Source organism: Quercus lobata, chromosome 3 (assembly GCF_001633185.2).
Source record: "Quercus lobata isolate SW786 chromosome 3, ValleyOak3.0 Primary Assembly, whole genome shotgun sequence".
Classification (NCBI taxonomy): Eukaryota; Viridiplantae; Streptophyta; class Magnoliopsida; order Fagales; family Fagaceae; genus Quercus; species Quercus lobata.
In genome coordinates, this window is record NC_044906.1 from 23,171,956 (window position 1) to 23,184,739 (window position 12,784).

At 31.9% G+C, this 12,784-nt stretch overlaps 1 protein-coding gene across 1 annotated transcript; it reads left to right on the forward strand.

The window, feature by feature from the left end:
* The first annotated feature begins 1,951 nt into the window (after positions 1 to 1,951).
* LOC115980583 lies at positions 1,952 to 4,685 on the forward strand. Its single transcript, XM_031102819.1, has 5 exons — positions 1,952 to 3,643; positions 3,768 to 3,786; positions 3,941 to 4,145; positions 4,265 to 4,440; positions 4,564 to 4,685. Exons 1-5 carry the CDS (start codon positions 1,952 to 1,954, stop codon positions 4,683 to 4,685), a joined length of 2,214 nt encoding a protein of 737 aa, XP_030958679.1.
* Positions 4,686 to 12,784: the final 8,099 nt, after the last annotated feature.

Consider the following 12,784-nt stretch of genomic DNA (forward strand, 5'->3'; position numbering starts at 1 on the left):
AAAGAATTTAACAGTCCTTTTGTTTCCATCAGATGTTGGAGTACGTTGCCAAAATAGGAAAGAGATAACTAGATGAACGTCCAGCCTTCAAAGCATCTCATTTTCCTTAATGGTCACACTCACCAAGGGCCATGGTTCGAGGGAAATTCTCAATTATCCTTTGATAATCCTTTTGCTCTTGCAGAATGTTGGAGAAATTGTTTTAATAACCAAATTATTAATGTTGCTTAGAATTTATGGAAAAATTATCATTTCATGGGAAGCACAGATAGGATTTATGTCTTTGGTCCCAGACCATATTCTGATGCCATTGCTCATTTGCGGATTGCTGATCATTGTAATCCAAGGAGTCTTCTCATCCAGGGGAAAACTCCAACGTTTGAGCCAATTTTATATTATGGATTCTGTAACCAGTATGCTATTTACCATGAGCATGAATGTGATTCTCCACAAGGCCCTTTTGATCCTTTTGATGGTTATCCATCTGATGCTCCTTCTACTGATTGATGAGTTTATTCCTGAGGTTACTACTATTACAACACTGATGCTACTTTATTTGTTTGGCTTGCACAAAAGCCAAAATATTTTCTTATACTTCACAAATATGTTGCTAAAAATCTGGAACTGATTCATGATACTCTGGATTCTGCGGAAGATTTTGATTCCACTATCCAAAATTGTTACAGTATTCAAAATGCGTCTGAAAAGCCACAAGTCATGGAATGATGATATATGAAGTGAAGAGATGATATGAAGTGATGCGTTTGACAAAGATTTCAATAAAGCCAACAATGGTCATATTGAAGTCTTTAAAAAAGAAAAGAGAATCTACGTACATTGCTTGCATGATGTTGCTATTGCCATGCTTCTCCTGACAATATTTGAACCAAAAAAAGGACAAAAAAGTTCAGATGTTTTTAAGTCAGTGCCTCGTCGCAGTCCCCATCATTTGGTACTTTATTACCTCTAATCTGTTTTTTCTTTGTTAATATTTGCAAGTTGATTGTGGATGATGATATAGATCTGAAGTGTTGGTGTGTAAATTGATTTGGGTCAATTGAAAATGTGGATGATTGTGGATGATATAGATCTGAAGTGGATGATGATATAGATTTGAAGGTTCTTTCTGAAAGTTAGAATCATGCTCCTCTTGGGTTTCTGTCTGCCAAAATCACTGCTTGATGCTACATTTTTTTTTTTTTTTTGTATTTTTTATTGCTATTGGTTTCAATAATATTTACTTCATTCATGTTCTCGGTATCTATATTTTTTTAGTTCTTTTGCAAAATTCAACTTGGCTGTTTGTTATTGTGATTTCCTATTTTAATCCAATTGAATTTATTCATTATTTGTCCATGAAAACGGTTACAGGGTTTAATCTGTTTTGATATAAACTCTTGTAAACGGTTTAATCACTAATTTGTCCATGAAAACACTTTTAAAAACCAGATAGTAACTCATCCAAGATTTCATTAACGTTTTTCTCTAACTTGTCCATTGAACCTATTTAGAATGCAATTAATCATGATATTACAGGGTTGCATATTTATCATCATGCCCATATCAATTGTAAATTTATTGTTGATTATGGAAAGCTTTTTGTTTTGTTTTGTTTTTTTGTTTTTTTTTTTTCTTCTTCTTAATCTGTATTTTCATGTTTAACAATGGATTTAGTTGGATGAATTACGTATTTTTTGTCTTGGTTGTTTGTCAGAATAGGTTTCTAATTTGTATATTACCTTATTCTCAAATTTTTTAGGTGCTTGAAGTTTATGATTCTCTCTATATCAGCACCTATAGATCAATTTGTGATTCTTTGACTCTATGACTTTGTGTATATTAGTTTGTTAATTTGACTTTGTGTATGAAGTTGTGATTCTTTGACTATATGTATTTCAAAAATTGATGGGTCTATGCATGTTTGATTGGTTGTTTAGTCTTTTAGATTAAAATGGAAACAGAGACTGGGTCTACTCCATCACATGAAGTTGATTCCAATGTAATGGAGGCTAGCTCTAGAGTAAGGGAAAAGGTTGATCCGGCTTGGGAACATTTTAGCCTTAGGGCGGATGAGAAGGGACGGAATACTTTTACATGTATGTATTGTAGGCAAACATATAAAGGTGGGGGTATTAATAAGATGAAAAAACACCTTGCGGGGATAAAAGGTGATATTGGATCATGTAAAAAGGTTTCTCATGATGTGAGATACCAAATGTTGGAATATGTGAAGGAGTTTAAGTTGAAGAAAAAAGTTGAGAAACAACGTCAAGAAGAAATGTTTAGTGTGCCTTCCACAAATAGTGATATGCAAGAAGATGAAGATGTTCAAGAAGTATTTAGTAGTGGGTTGCCTAAAAAACCTGTTTTAGGTAAAAGAAAGGGTACAAATCCAGTGAATAATTACTTTGCTCCAAGAACTACTCCAGGAGCTCAACCTGGTCTTAAAAGTGTGTTCCAAAGTAAAGAAAGGGTAAGGCAAGCTGATATGGCTATTGCAAGGTTTCTGTATGACAATTGCATTCCTTTTAATGTAGTGAATTCAGTGTACTACCAAAAGATGATTGATGACGTAGCTGCTGCTGGTCCTGACTACAAAGGTCCATCTTATCATGCTGTACAGGTCTCTTTGTTGAGGGATCAAAAGAAAAAGGTTCAGTTGTTGGTTGAGTCACAATGTAGGCATTGGGCAGAAGTTGGATGTACACTTATGGCTGATGGTTGGACAGATACTAGACATAGGTCATTGATTAATTTCCTTGTTTATTGTCCTAAGGGAATGGTATTTGTAAAATCAGTTGATGCCTCAGATATTGTGAAGAGTACTAGAAACTTATTTAAACTGTTTGATGAAGTAGTTACATGGGTTGGTCCAAAAAACATAGTTCACATGGTAACTGATAATGCTTCCAATTATGTATCTGCTGGTAAATTATTGTGTGAAAAGTATAAAACTATTAGTTGGTCTCCTTGTGCAGCACATTGCCTGAATCTTGTGTTGCAGGATATGGGAGACATGCCTCATGTGGAGAGACTCAAAAAACGTGCATCCAAAGTTACAGTTTTTATTTATAATCATGTTGCTTTGATTGCTTGGTTGAGAAAGAGACCTGGTTGGACAGATATTGTACGTGTAGGAGCAACAAGATTTGCTACTACTTTCCTTTCATTTGGAAGTCTTCATATGCATAAGCATGACTTGCAAGCCTTAGTGACTAGCAAGTTCTTTGTGGACAATAGATTGGCAAGAGAGTCAAAGGCAAAAGAAGTAGTTTCTATCATTTTAGATAATTCTTTTTGGGATGATATTAATGTTCTTGTCAAGATTTCATCACCACTCATTCGTTTGTTATGGATTGTTGATTCTGATCAAAGGCCTGCAATAGGATATGTGTATGAGGGCATGCATAGAGCACAGTTGGGAATCAAAAAGATCTTCCGAATGAAGAAGCACTTGTACAAGCCATACACCTCAATTATAAAAAACCATTGGGACAAACATTTGCGTAAAGATCTTCATGCTACTACATATTGGTTAAATCCCGCTTTTCAATATGATGAGGAGAATTTTTGTCGGAAACCAGCAGTACATATGGCTGTTTTGGACTACATTGGGACAAAATATGATGGTGACAAAGAAAAGGTAATTAAGGAAACCCAATATTTTTGAGACCGTATTGGGAACTTTGATAAAGATCTTGCATTGTCAACAAGCACATCCAGGTGAGAAGTAATTAGTTTACTTTAATACTATATGTTTATTAAAGGATATAGTGCTACATTCAAGTAATTAGTGTTGCATTCAAGTAAAGGATATAGTGCTGCATTCAAGTAATGTAGTTGGGAATCTAAATACTTTAATACTATATGTTGAGAATCTAGTCTTGGACTATATGTTTATGTTGATTAATATTCGATTATGTTGTGTTATGAAAATCAGATGAATGGTGGAAGTTGTGGGGTGCTGATGCTCCAAACTTGCAAAAATTGGCAATTAGAATCCTTAGCCAAACTTCCGCCTCTTCTGGATGTGAGCATTGTTGGAGTTTATTTGACCAAATACATTCTAAGAGGAGAAATAGGTTGGAGCATCAAAGGTTCAATGATCTTGTGTTTGTTCATCATAACTTGCAATTGAAACATAGGTAACTAAATGCTATATCTTGTCATTATATTAATTTTTAAGAAGTCATTTATATAATGTAATTGTTAGTTACTAATTATGTTCAAATTCCAATAATGAGCATGACATTTTATGATGCAGACTTTACAACAAAAAGTTTAATTTTGACCCCATTGATTATGCAAGTATTGACAAAACTGATTTTTGGGTATTTGTGGAAGAGGAAGACCCATATCTTAATTATGAAGAGTTGGAGAGTGCAATTTATGAAGAGGATGCATATCCAGCAAGTGCAGGGCCTTCTTCTAATGTTGAAGGTTAGTTTATATGTAAACAATTTGATAACCTATAGTGATTTTTCTTTTATTTTTTTAAGCTTGTGTAAACATTATAATGATTTTTCTTTTTATTTTGTTCAAACTTGTGTGTAAAATCTGTAGATGATAGCAGTAAGGTTGAAGGAATTGATTTGGTAACATTTGGACAACCTGTTGGCCCTCCTCCTGGATTTCTAGGGAATGATGATGAGCATGATAACTATCATGACATTGATGATTTATGATCATCATAATTCTGTTTGAACTTTGAAGTTATATTTTGTATTTTAGAGATAATTTCTATGTCTTTTTGTAAGAAGGTTGGAAAACATTTATATGTATTCTGTTTGTGTATTGTAACATTTTAGAGATAATTTCTATTTTAGAGATAATTTCAATGTATAGTTGTATTATGAGAAACAATGTGTAGTTGTAGTTTGGATTAACATGAAATGTCTCTCTGTGAGCTGTGTATTTTAAAGCATGAGTTTTTGGCTTAGATTTTGACCATGTAATACTTACTCAAGTTGGTTTAATTTGATTGAGTTATTAGATATAGATAGCATTTTCAGAAAGAATGACTTCTGGCAGTTCATTTTAATTGTCCATATAAGAAGTGTGAAGATGAGCAAGAGGCAGTGCAACCTAGAGTGCCTACAACTCAAAGGGACCTTTAAAAAGAAAGTTTCTTTACAGGTTCAACTAAATGGTTTCATTATTTTTAAAGGTTTGGTACTTGTAGATGATGATGGAATGGTTGGAACATGTTCAACTAAATTAGAACAGAGCATGAATGTGAAGTTGGTGCAGCTAAGAACTTCAAACATGCATTGAAGTGTGAAAAGAAAGTTTGGTCTCCAATAATCCAATGTCAGCCACCTCCTAGTATACATTAAGATAGGAGACTTCATTTAAGGGCAATTTTGTTTCTTTAATTTGCAAGTGTTTCTTCACTCCAAAATTGATGGGTATAGATGAGAATCTTTAATGTGAAAGACTGAATTATACTAATAACAAACTAAAGCAAGTTGCTACCATATGCTTTACTCTTCACTACGCGCCTCATTGTCGTTGTTGTCCTTTGATGGGTGTTCCTCAAACACCTTTTAGATTTTAGTCACCAATGCATTGCAACACATATATGCTATGACCAGTGTAAAGTTCATTTGGATTGCACAACACAACTGAAATATAGGGGAATGTGAACAACATTTTCATTCTCTAAATGAATTAGACTATTCTAGTTAATTTTTTTTTATTAATTTAATGTTTTTATATATATTTAAAATAATTATTAAATTAATTATGATGTCATCACGGTTCGACCTCAAAATCCTTGAACCTCTCCCTTTTACTGTTCAATGAATGGTCCGGGTTTGAAAACCTTACTCCCATTTACTGTATAAAACCAAAAAAAAAATCTGGAAAATATATGCTTTTTTTATAATTAGACCTATTAAACACCCTTTAAGCGTTTTCCAATACTTGTACAAAAATACTTCAACTTAACTAAACTTCAATACTTTTTTCTAGAGTATGATTATTCATTTTGTTAAAATGTGTCATTATATAGCAATTAAATTATCAAAATGAATAATTTTGGTTCCATGTTTTGTTATTTATGTTAAACATCAACAGTTTCTCAAAAAAAAATGTTAAACATCAACATTTTCAGATTTTTACCATAATCTTGATTTTTTTTCATCTATTATTAAGATTTTTCTATAATTTGAATTATTAGATCTTATTGCCATGTATAATCTAGGCGGGGAAAACACTTTCCTCCGTTTGGGATAATTCACAAATTCTCCCCTTATTTTTGAAAATGAGCAAATATTCTAAATTTGTAACTTTCTCAATCAAATCTAACGGAATCCTTTGAAGAAATCATTAATTGTAAATCACAAGGAAAAAAAAAATGTCAAGGATTGCATTTTTTTTTTCTTGGATTGCTTTTGTAATCATTCTAATTCTATTAGATTTAATTAAAAAAGTAACAGATTTGAGATATTTGCTTATTTCCTAAACATAAAAGAGGAAGCTTGTTAGTTTCAAAAATAGGGGGAAAATTGTAAACTACACCAAACATAGAGAGAGGAAAGTAACTTTCCCCCTATAATCTATATACTAAATTAAAAATAAAATCATATGAAATTAAAATAACAAAAGAAAATATATGCACTCTTTTTTTTGGTTAATTAAGTGTATGAAAGAATATATTAAACATTGTCTACTTCATTATTAAAAAAAAAAAAAAAAAAATCAACTTCTTCATTCACTTAACAACTAAAATGTGAAGAAAAATATATGTTAAATTTATTAAACTTTAAAGTAGTTGAATTTTTTATTGCATCTTATAATATTATATTACATAATATAAGTATACTATTAAATTAAAATATAATAATAAAACAGCTTAACATATATAACTGTTCTTATAATTGTTCCATATTACTTAAGAAAGTGTGTTGTATGTAGTATAACTTGCCCCACTCTTCCTTAAAAGTTACTATGACTTTTGAGTGGAGTTGTGGTGTGCCTTTATGTTAGAACTCATTTCTCTCTCCCTTGTGTGTGTGTGTTTGTTTCTCAAAAAAAAAATATATAACTGTTCTTTTAATGTTAAATTTTTTCTTCCAATTCGTAATGTACGCGTAGATACGCCTATTTTCGGCTTTAATTTTCATTTCACTTTTTTATGACTATTTTACAAAGATTGTTTAAATTTTGATCAAAATGAAACAAAACATATTTCATTCCATACATATTTAATTCATCCAATACATTACTAACTATGGATCTATCATAACCCATCCAAAATTTTTATTTCACTTCATCCATTTCAAGTGGGACAGGTTTGGATTTTTTTTTTTAATTTTTTAATTTTTATCCTCAATATTTTCTAAAATTACTAACTATATCATATTATCTACCTATAACACAGGTTTGGGTTAATTTTTTCATTTTTTTTTTCATTTTTGTCCTTGATATTTTCTAAAAATTACTAACTATATCCAATCATCTACCTAACACGACATGGTTTTTTTATTTCCCCTTTTTTACGCCTCTTTTTTACAAAGACCGTTTAAATTTCGATCGGAATGAAGCACAACCGTATTTCATATTATATATTACTACCTATGGTCTATCTTACCCCTCCAAAGCTTTTGTGTCACTTCCTCCATTTCAAGTGGTTTGGTGTTGTTTCTCAAAAAAAAAAAAAAAAAAAAGTGGTTTGGTGTTTTTTTTTTTTTTTTTTTTTTAAATATAATTTTAAATTTTCATTTTATCCTTAATATTTTTCTAAAAATTACCATCTATCTAACAAGACAAAGGGTTCCCTTATTTAAAAAAAAAAAATTATCATGTATTTTTAAATATTTGACACCCCAAATTAAGAGTGAGTCCCCAAAAATATAAGATTTAACTCCTAAAAAAAAGAGACTAGCTAACTTGGCACCCTATGAAAAAAATTGGAACCCTTAAAATAATTTAGTTTTTATAACCTTTGTCATGCCCCAAACCCAAAAGCGTTCAACGCAGGAAAAACCGAGCCTTAAAGAGATATTGTAGGGGATTCATTTTTCCCCCCTTATGATGAAATAAATAAACATATTGAACTCTCCACAATATACGTCAAAGCTCTAACAGACATTTACAAACAATGCAAATAACAAATGATGCCTCCAAATATACATGAAATTCCAAAACTCCAAATGGATCAACATATAATCACAATTCTTCCTAGGATAGGCAACCTCAATGATAGAATCTAGGTTTGCCATGCCTAAGGCTAACAAATCTTAACATCCCAACCTCGATAGAATTAGCAATGGCCTTGATAAATTTAGTAAGTTCAGTCACCAACCAATCATGGCATAAATCTCTCAATTAGTGTAATGCTCCAATCACCACCAATAAAACAAGCTTCATGCTCGAGGTATAGCAAATTTATCTGAAAAACTGTTAGAGAGTGGGATGAGCTAAAACCCAGTAAGTAGCGTAATTAATTAGGGTGGGAGAAATGCAAGTTTCATGATGATAAATAGTTTACAAATCATGTTTTAACTTGTGAAATTCTAACTGATTACTGGAAGATTATTTCCATAATAGTTTGACAAGAATGATTAAATAATGGAACACAAAATTTCTCAAAGTAAATACCTTGAAACTATATACCATAATCTGTGAGCACCAATAATATAATTTCCAAAACCATAATATTTAACATAAGGTAAATTATCACAAATATACCACACTACCACATAGACCAGTTAAGGGATCCACCCATTCACAATTGGCATAATATTGTCCTCTCTAGTATACAGACTCTTGGCCCCATGGATAGCAGCCTCACCCATACCCTCAAGGTTTTTCTCTCTCCCCATGGGTAGCAGGGAAAGCGTGTCAAGTAGGACCTCTTTTGCATGTAGTCTTCTGGCCCTATTGACAATAGCCTCATCCACACACAATCAAGGAACCTCTTCCAGCTATGGGCAGCAAGGAAGAATGTGTCATCCAAAGTGAAAGGGCACTAACGTAGATTTGATTCTGTTGTCACAAAGAGTACTACGGAAACTAAATCGGGTGATTACCAGGAAATCACACATGGCATGGTGTTAAAACCACATAAAGCTCACAAGTTAAATGTACTTTGAAACACATAGTTTATGTTTGGTAGTTTCAGAAATCTTTAAATAATCTAACTTCCACAAAGTTTGTAAGGTTTTCAACTTCATTCTTGTCAAAAAGATTTTCTATCAATTTCCCAAATAACAAGTCAAGATATGCATCTTTAAATTTTCCAATATACCATAAAAATCCATGATTTTCTTATCAAAGATTAAATAAAAGATACTCATTTTTCCATGTCAACAGTTCATGCATTTCCCCAAATGCAGTACCAAATATGATGCATTTTCTTATATAATCGTTTATATATATATATATATATATATATATATATATCAAGGTTACGACACAATAGTTTTTAAGAAAATATAGTTTCCATAGGTAGTTTCCAAAAGTGAGTCTAACCCAAAAACAACATTTATGAAACATGGTTATTTTTCAAAAATCCCATAAAAGAACTACTTACCTCAGCAGTCCAATCGAAATTTACCTTAACTGGGCACCGCATTCAACCAAATCAAGTTACTAGTTCCATCACCAAGTGCCTTGGAACCTAGAAACACAAGTATCAAGCCTATTAATAATAAGGCCTACTACAAAATTACACCATCAAATTTGTCTCCATAAATCGGAAAGGATTCCCTCAAAAATCAAACCTAAGGCCCTAAAGCCTAGCTTGACCATCCCAAGACAAGTACCCTTACCCAAATGGGAACTGAACAAGCATCCAAGAAACTCATAGTGCTAACACGACCAAAATATTTTAAATTCACTACCGCAATAAAGTGCATCATAAGGTAATATAAAATACTTGTGAATCTCTTTGAGTACTAAATTATATATAAGCCAAGATAAGATCAATCGAGGTTTGGGATTAATTCCACAATTTCTCAACATTTTAGTCTTACCTTCAGATTCAGTACATAACAGGGCAGCCATTTTGTAAAACAAATTTGGTCAATGAAAAATCATTTGATTAATTCAAGACTTTAAGGGAACATTCCCCTATATGTATATAATGTACCACAGAAAGTTCAGCCCAAAATTGTTTTTCTATAATTTATTAAAAATCATGTATTGCAGCTGACTCAAATCTGTCCCTAATAGTTTTAGAAAATTTATATAGTTTTATGACTAGCCCAAATTATTTAAGAATTAATCCCACTAAAACCACAAGATTTAAAGCATATTAAAAACAAGGAATCAAACCAAAAATCTCATATAAACAACTTATCAAACACTTGGTATGCAAAAAGCACATACTCACACTTCACTTGCATAAATTCGTAGTTATCACTTCACTCACACCCAAGTTTGCCAAAGTCATTTAAAATGAAAAGAGCACACTTCCAAAAATCAATTCACATCAACATATGCAACAACAAGAGACCCATATAGTTGATCTAGCAAACCAACACTCAAATACCCATTAGGAAACTAATCAACCAAAACCTTTTATCAAAGCAAAAACTCTTCAAATGATATGAAATTTTTGGATTTTAACAAAACCATTGCTACCCAAATCATCTTAACCCTCTAATCTTCCATTATTCACCAAAACCCATCAAGTATTCACTATAATAATCATTGAATGGCAAAACCCAAACGATTTCACAAAAGAAATTGAGATAAAAGCTTAGATTTTTACCTTAAATTCTTGTTGGGAAAAGGCACAAATAAAGGAGTACATGGTGGCTAGAGGGACGATCTAGCGATGGCTGTTCATGAGAGATGAAGAGGAGTATGATTTGGGTGAGAGGAAGGGAGAGGCTGGTAGCACAAGAAAAACGAGAGAGAGAGAGAGAGAGCAACGTGAAAATGAGGAAGAAAGGGAGGGGGCTGACTTAAGTTGAAAAACTTAATTACCAATTTGCCCCAAAAAAAAAGAATCTTTTGAGTAAATTACCAACTTTCCCCTCAAGCTTCTTCCAAATTACGCTTAAAAACTGGGGTGTTACAATCTCCCCTCTCCCCCCAAATAAAAAGGAGATTCTAGCCTTTTGCCCTTAATTTTTAAAAAATTTAGCAATATGCCCCTCTTTCGAAACTATATAGGGATATGCCCCTATTTCGATACTCGATTACTTTAAAATCGAGTTTCATTAAAATACTCGATTCGTAGAAAATCGAGTTATTTCAAATAAAACTAAAAAAAAAAAAAAAGCATGGAACTCGATTTTAGGGAAGTCGAGTTCCAAAACGCCGCTATAGGGCTTTAAAACGTCACTATAGGGCTTAAAAACGCCACTATAGGGCCCCTTGAACTTGGTATGGGGACTTATAAATTTTTTTTGCAGGAAAACGCCGCTATAGGGCTTTAAAACGTCACTATAGGGCTTAAAAACGCCACTATAGGGCCCCTTGAACTTGGTATGGGGACTTATAAAACTTTTTTGCAGGAAAACGCCGCTATAGGGCTCTAAAACGTCACTATAGGGCTTAAAAACGTCACTATAGGGCCTAAAAAAATCACTATAGGGCACCCAGAACAAAGCGATTACACTTATAAAAAATTTTGCAGAAAAACGCCGCTATAGGGCCTTAAAACGTCACTATAGGGCTTAAAAACGCCACTATAGGGCACCCTGAATATGGGCCAATCACACTGCAAAAAAATTTGCAGGGAAACGCCGCTATAGGGCTTTAAAACGTCACTATAGGGCTTAAAAACGCCACTATATGGCTCCCTGAATATAGAGCAATCACACTTATAAAAATTTTTTTTGCATGGAACTCGATTTCCTGAAACTCGAGTTCGATGGAAATTTTTTTTTTTTTAAGTTTGATCGGGCATAACTCGATTTTCTACAAATCGAGTATTTAATTGAACTCGATTTTAGGATAATCGAGTATCGAAACAGGGGCACGCTCCTATATAGTTTGCAAACAGAGGCATGTTGCTAATTTTTTTTCAAAATTAGGGGTAAAATGCCAGAATCCTCCAAATAAAAATACTGCCAGAATAATGGTTTTCCTTTTAGTTATTTTTTCTTTTATTTGGTGCTTATTGAGTTTAAGTAGTGATTTTTTAATAAAAGCATTGTCATTTTATTTTTGTACAAAAAGAATAACAAAATAAGAGAAGGCTTCAATTTTCCAAAAGTTTCTTTAATATTTTCAGTATTTCCCATAATGTTTCAAAATCAAAACAAATAAAATAATTTTCAATTAAAAAGTAGAAAAACTTAAGACATTTCTTGGGGTGTCCACACTATTATTTGAAACTAAGAGAGAGATAAGAAATGTATGTGAGATCAAACAGTTAGACTACACATTTTTATCATTCTAACACGCATGTTAAATTTTGTGTTAGTTGAATATTATGACAATTCAATCAATAAATGCATATTTTGTGTATAATTTTAAGATACAAAAAAATTGAAATCTAAATATTTTAATAGATTATATACTTATTAATATCTAATTGTCCTAAATTTTTGCAATTATGAAGGGTAGAAAAAAATTAATCAAACAAGAGATTTGTTTTAATATACAACCAAAAAAAAAAAAAAAAATACAAATAACTCGAACAAATCAAATAAATAAATAGATATAAGACTACAAGTATTTTGTAATCTTATATTCACAAAAAACTTGTGATCTTATTAAAATTTTGTAATTTTTTTAATTTTTTTTAATATACAAGATAAAAATTCTACTCTAGCATATTCTAAGCGTATATGTGTGTTAAACTCCTTCTTGAAGACTTAAA

Coding starts and splice junctions, on each gene's coding strand:
- LOC115980583 (XM_031102819.1), top strand. CDS start 1,952: ATGGAAACAGAGACTGGGTCTACTCCATCACATGAAGTTGATTCCAAT. Junction 4,146..4,264: donor AACTTGCAATTGAAACATAG/GTAACTAAATGC, acceptor TTTATGATGCAG/ACTTTACAACAAAAAGTTTA. Junction 4,441..4,563: donor GCCTTCTTCTAATGTTGAAG/GTTAGTTTATAT, acceptor TAAAATCTGTAG/ATGATAGCAGTAAGGTTGAA.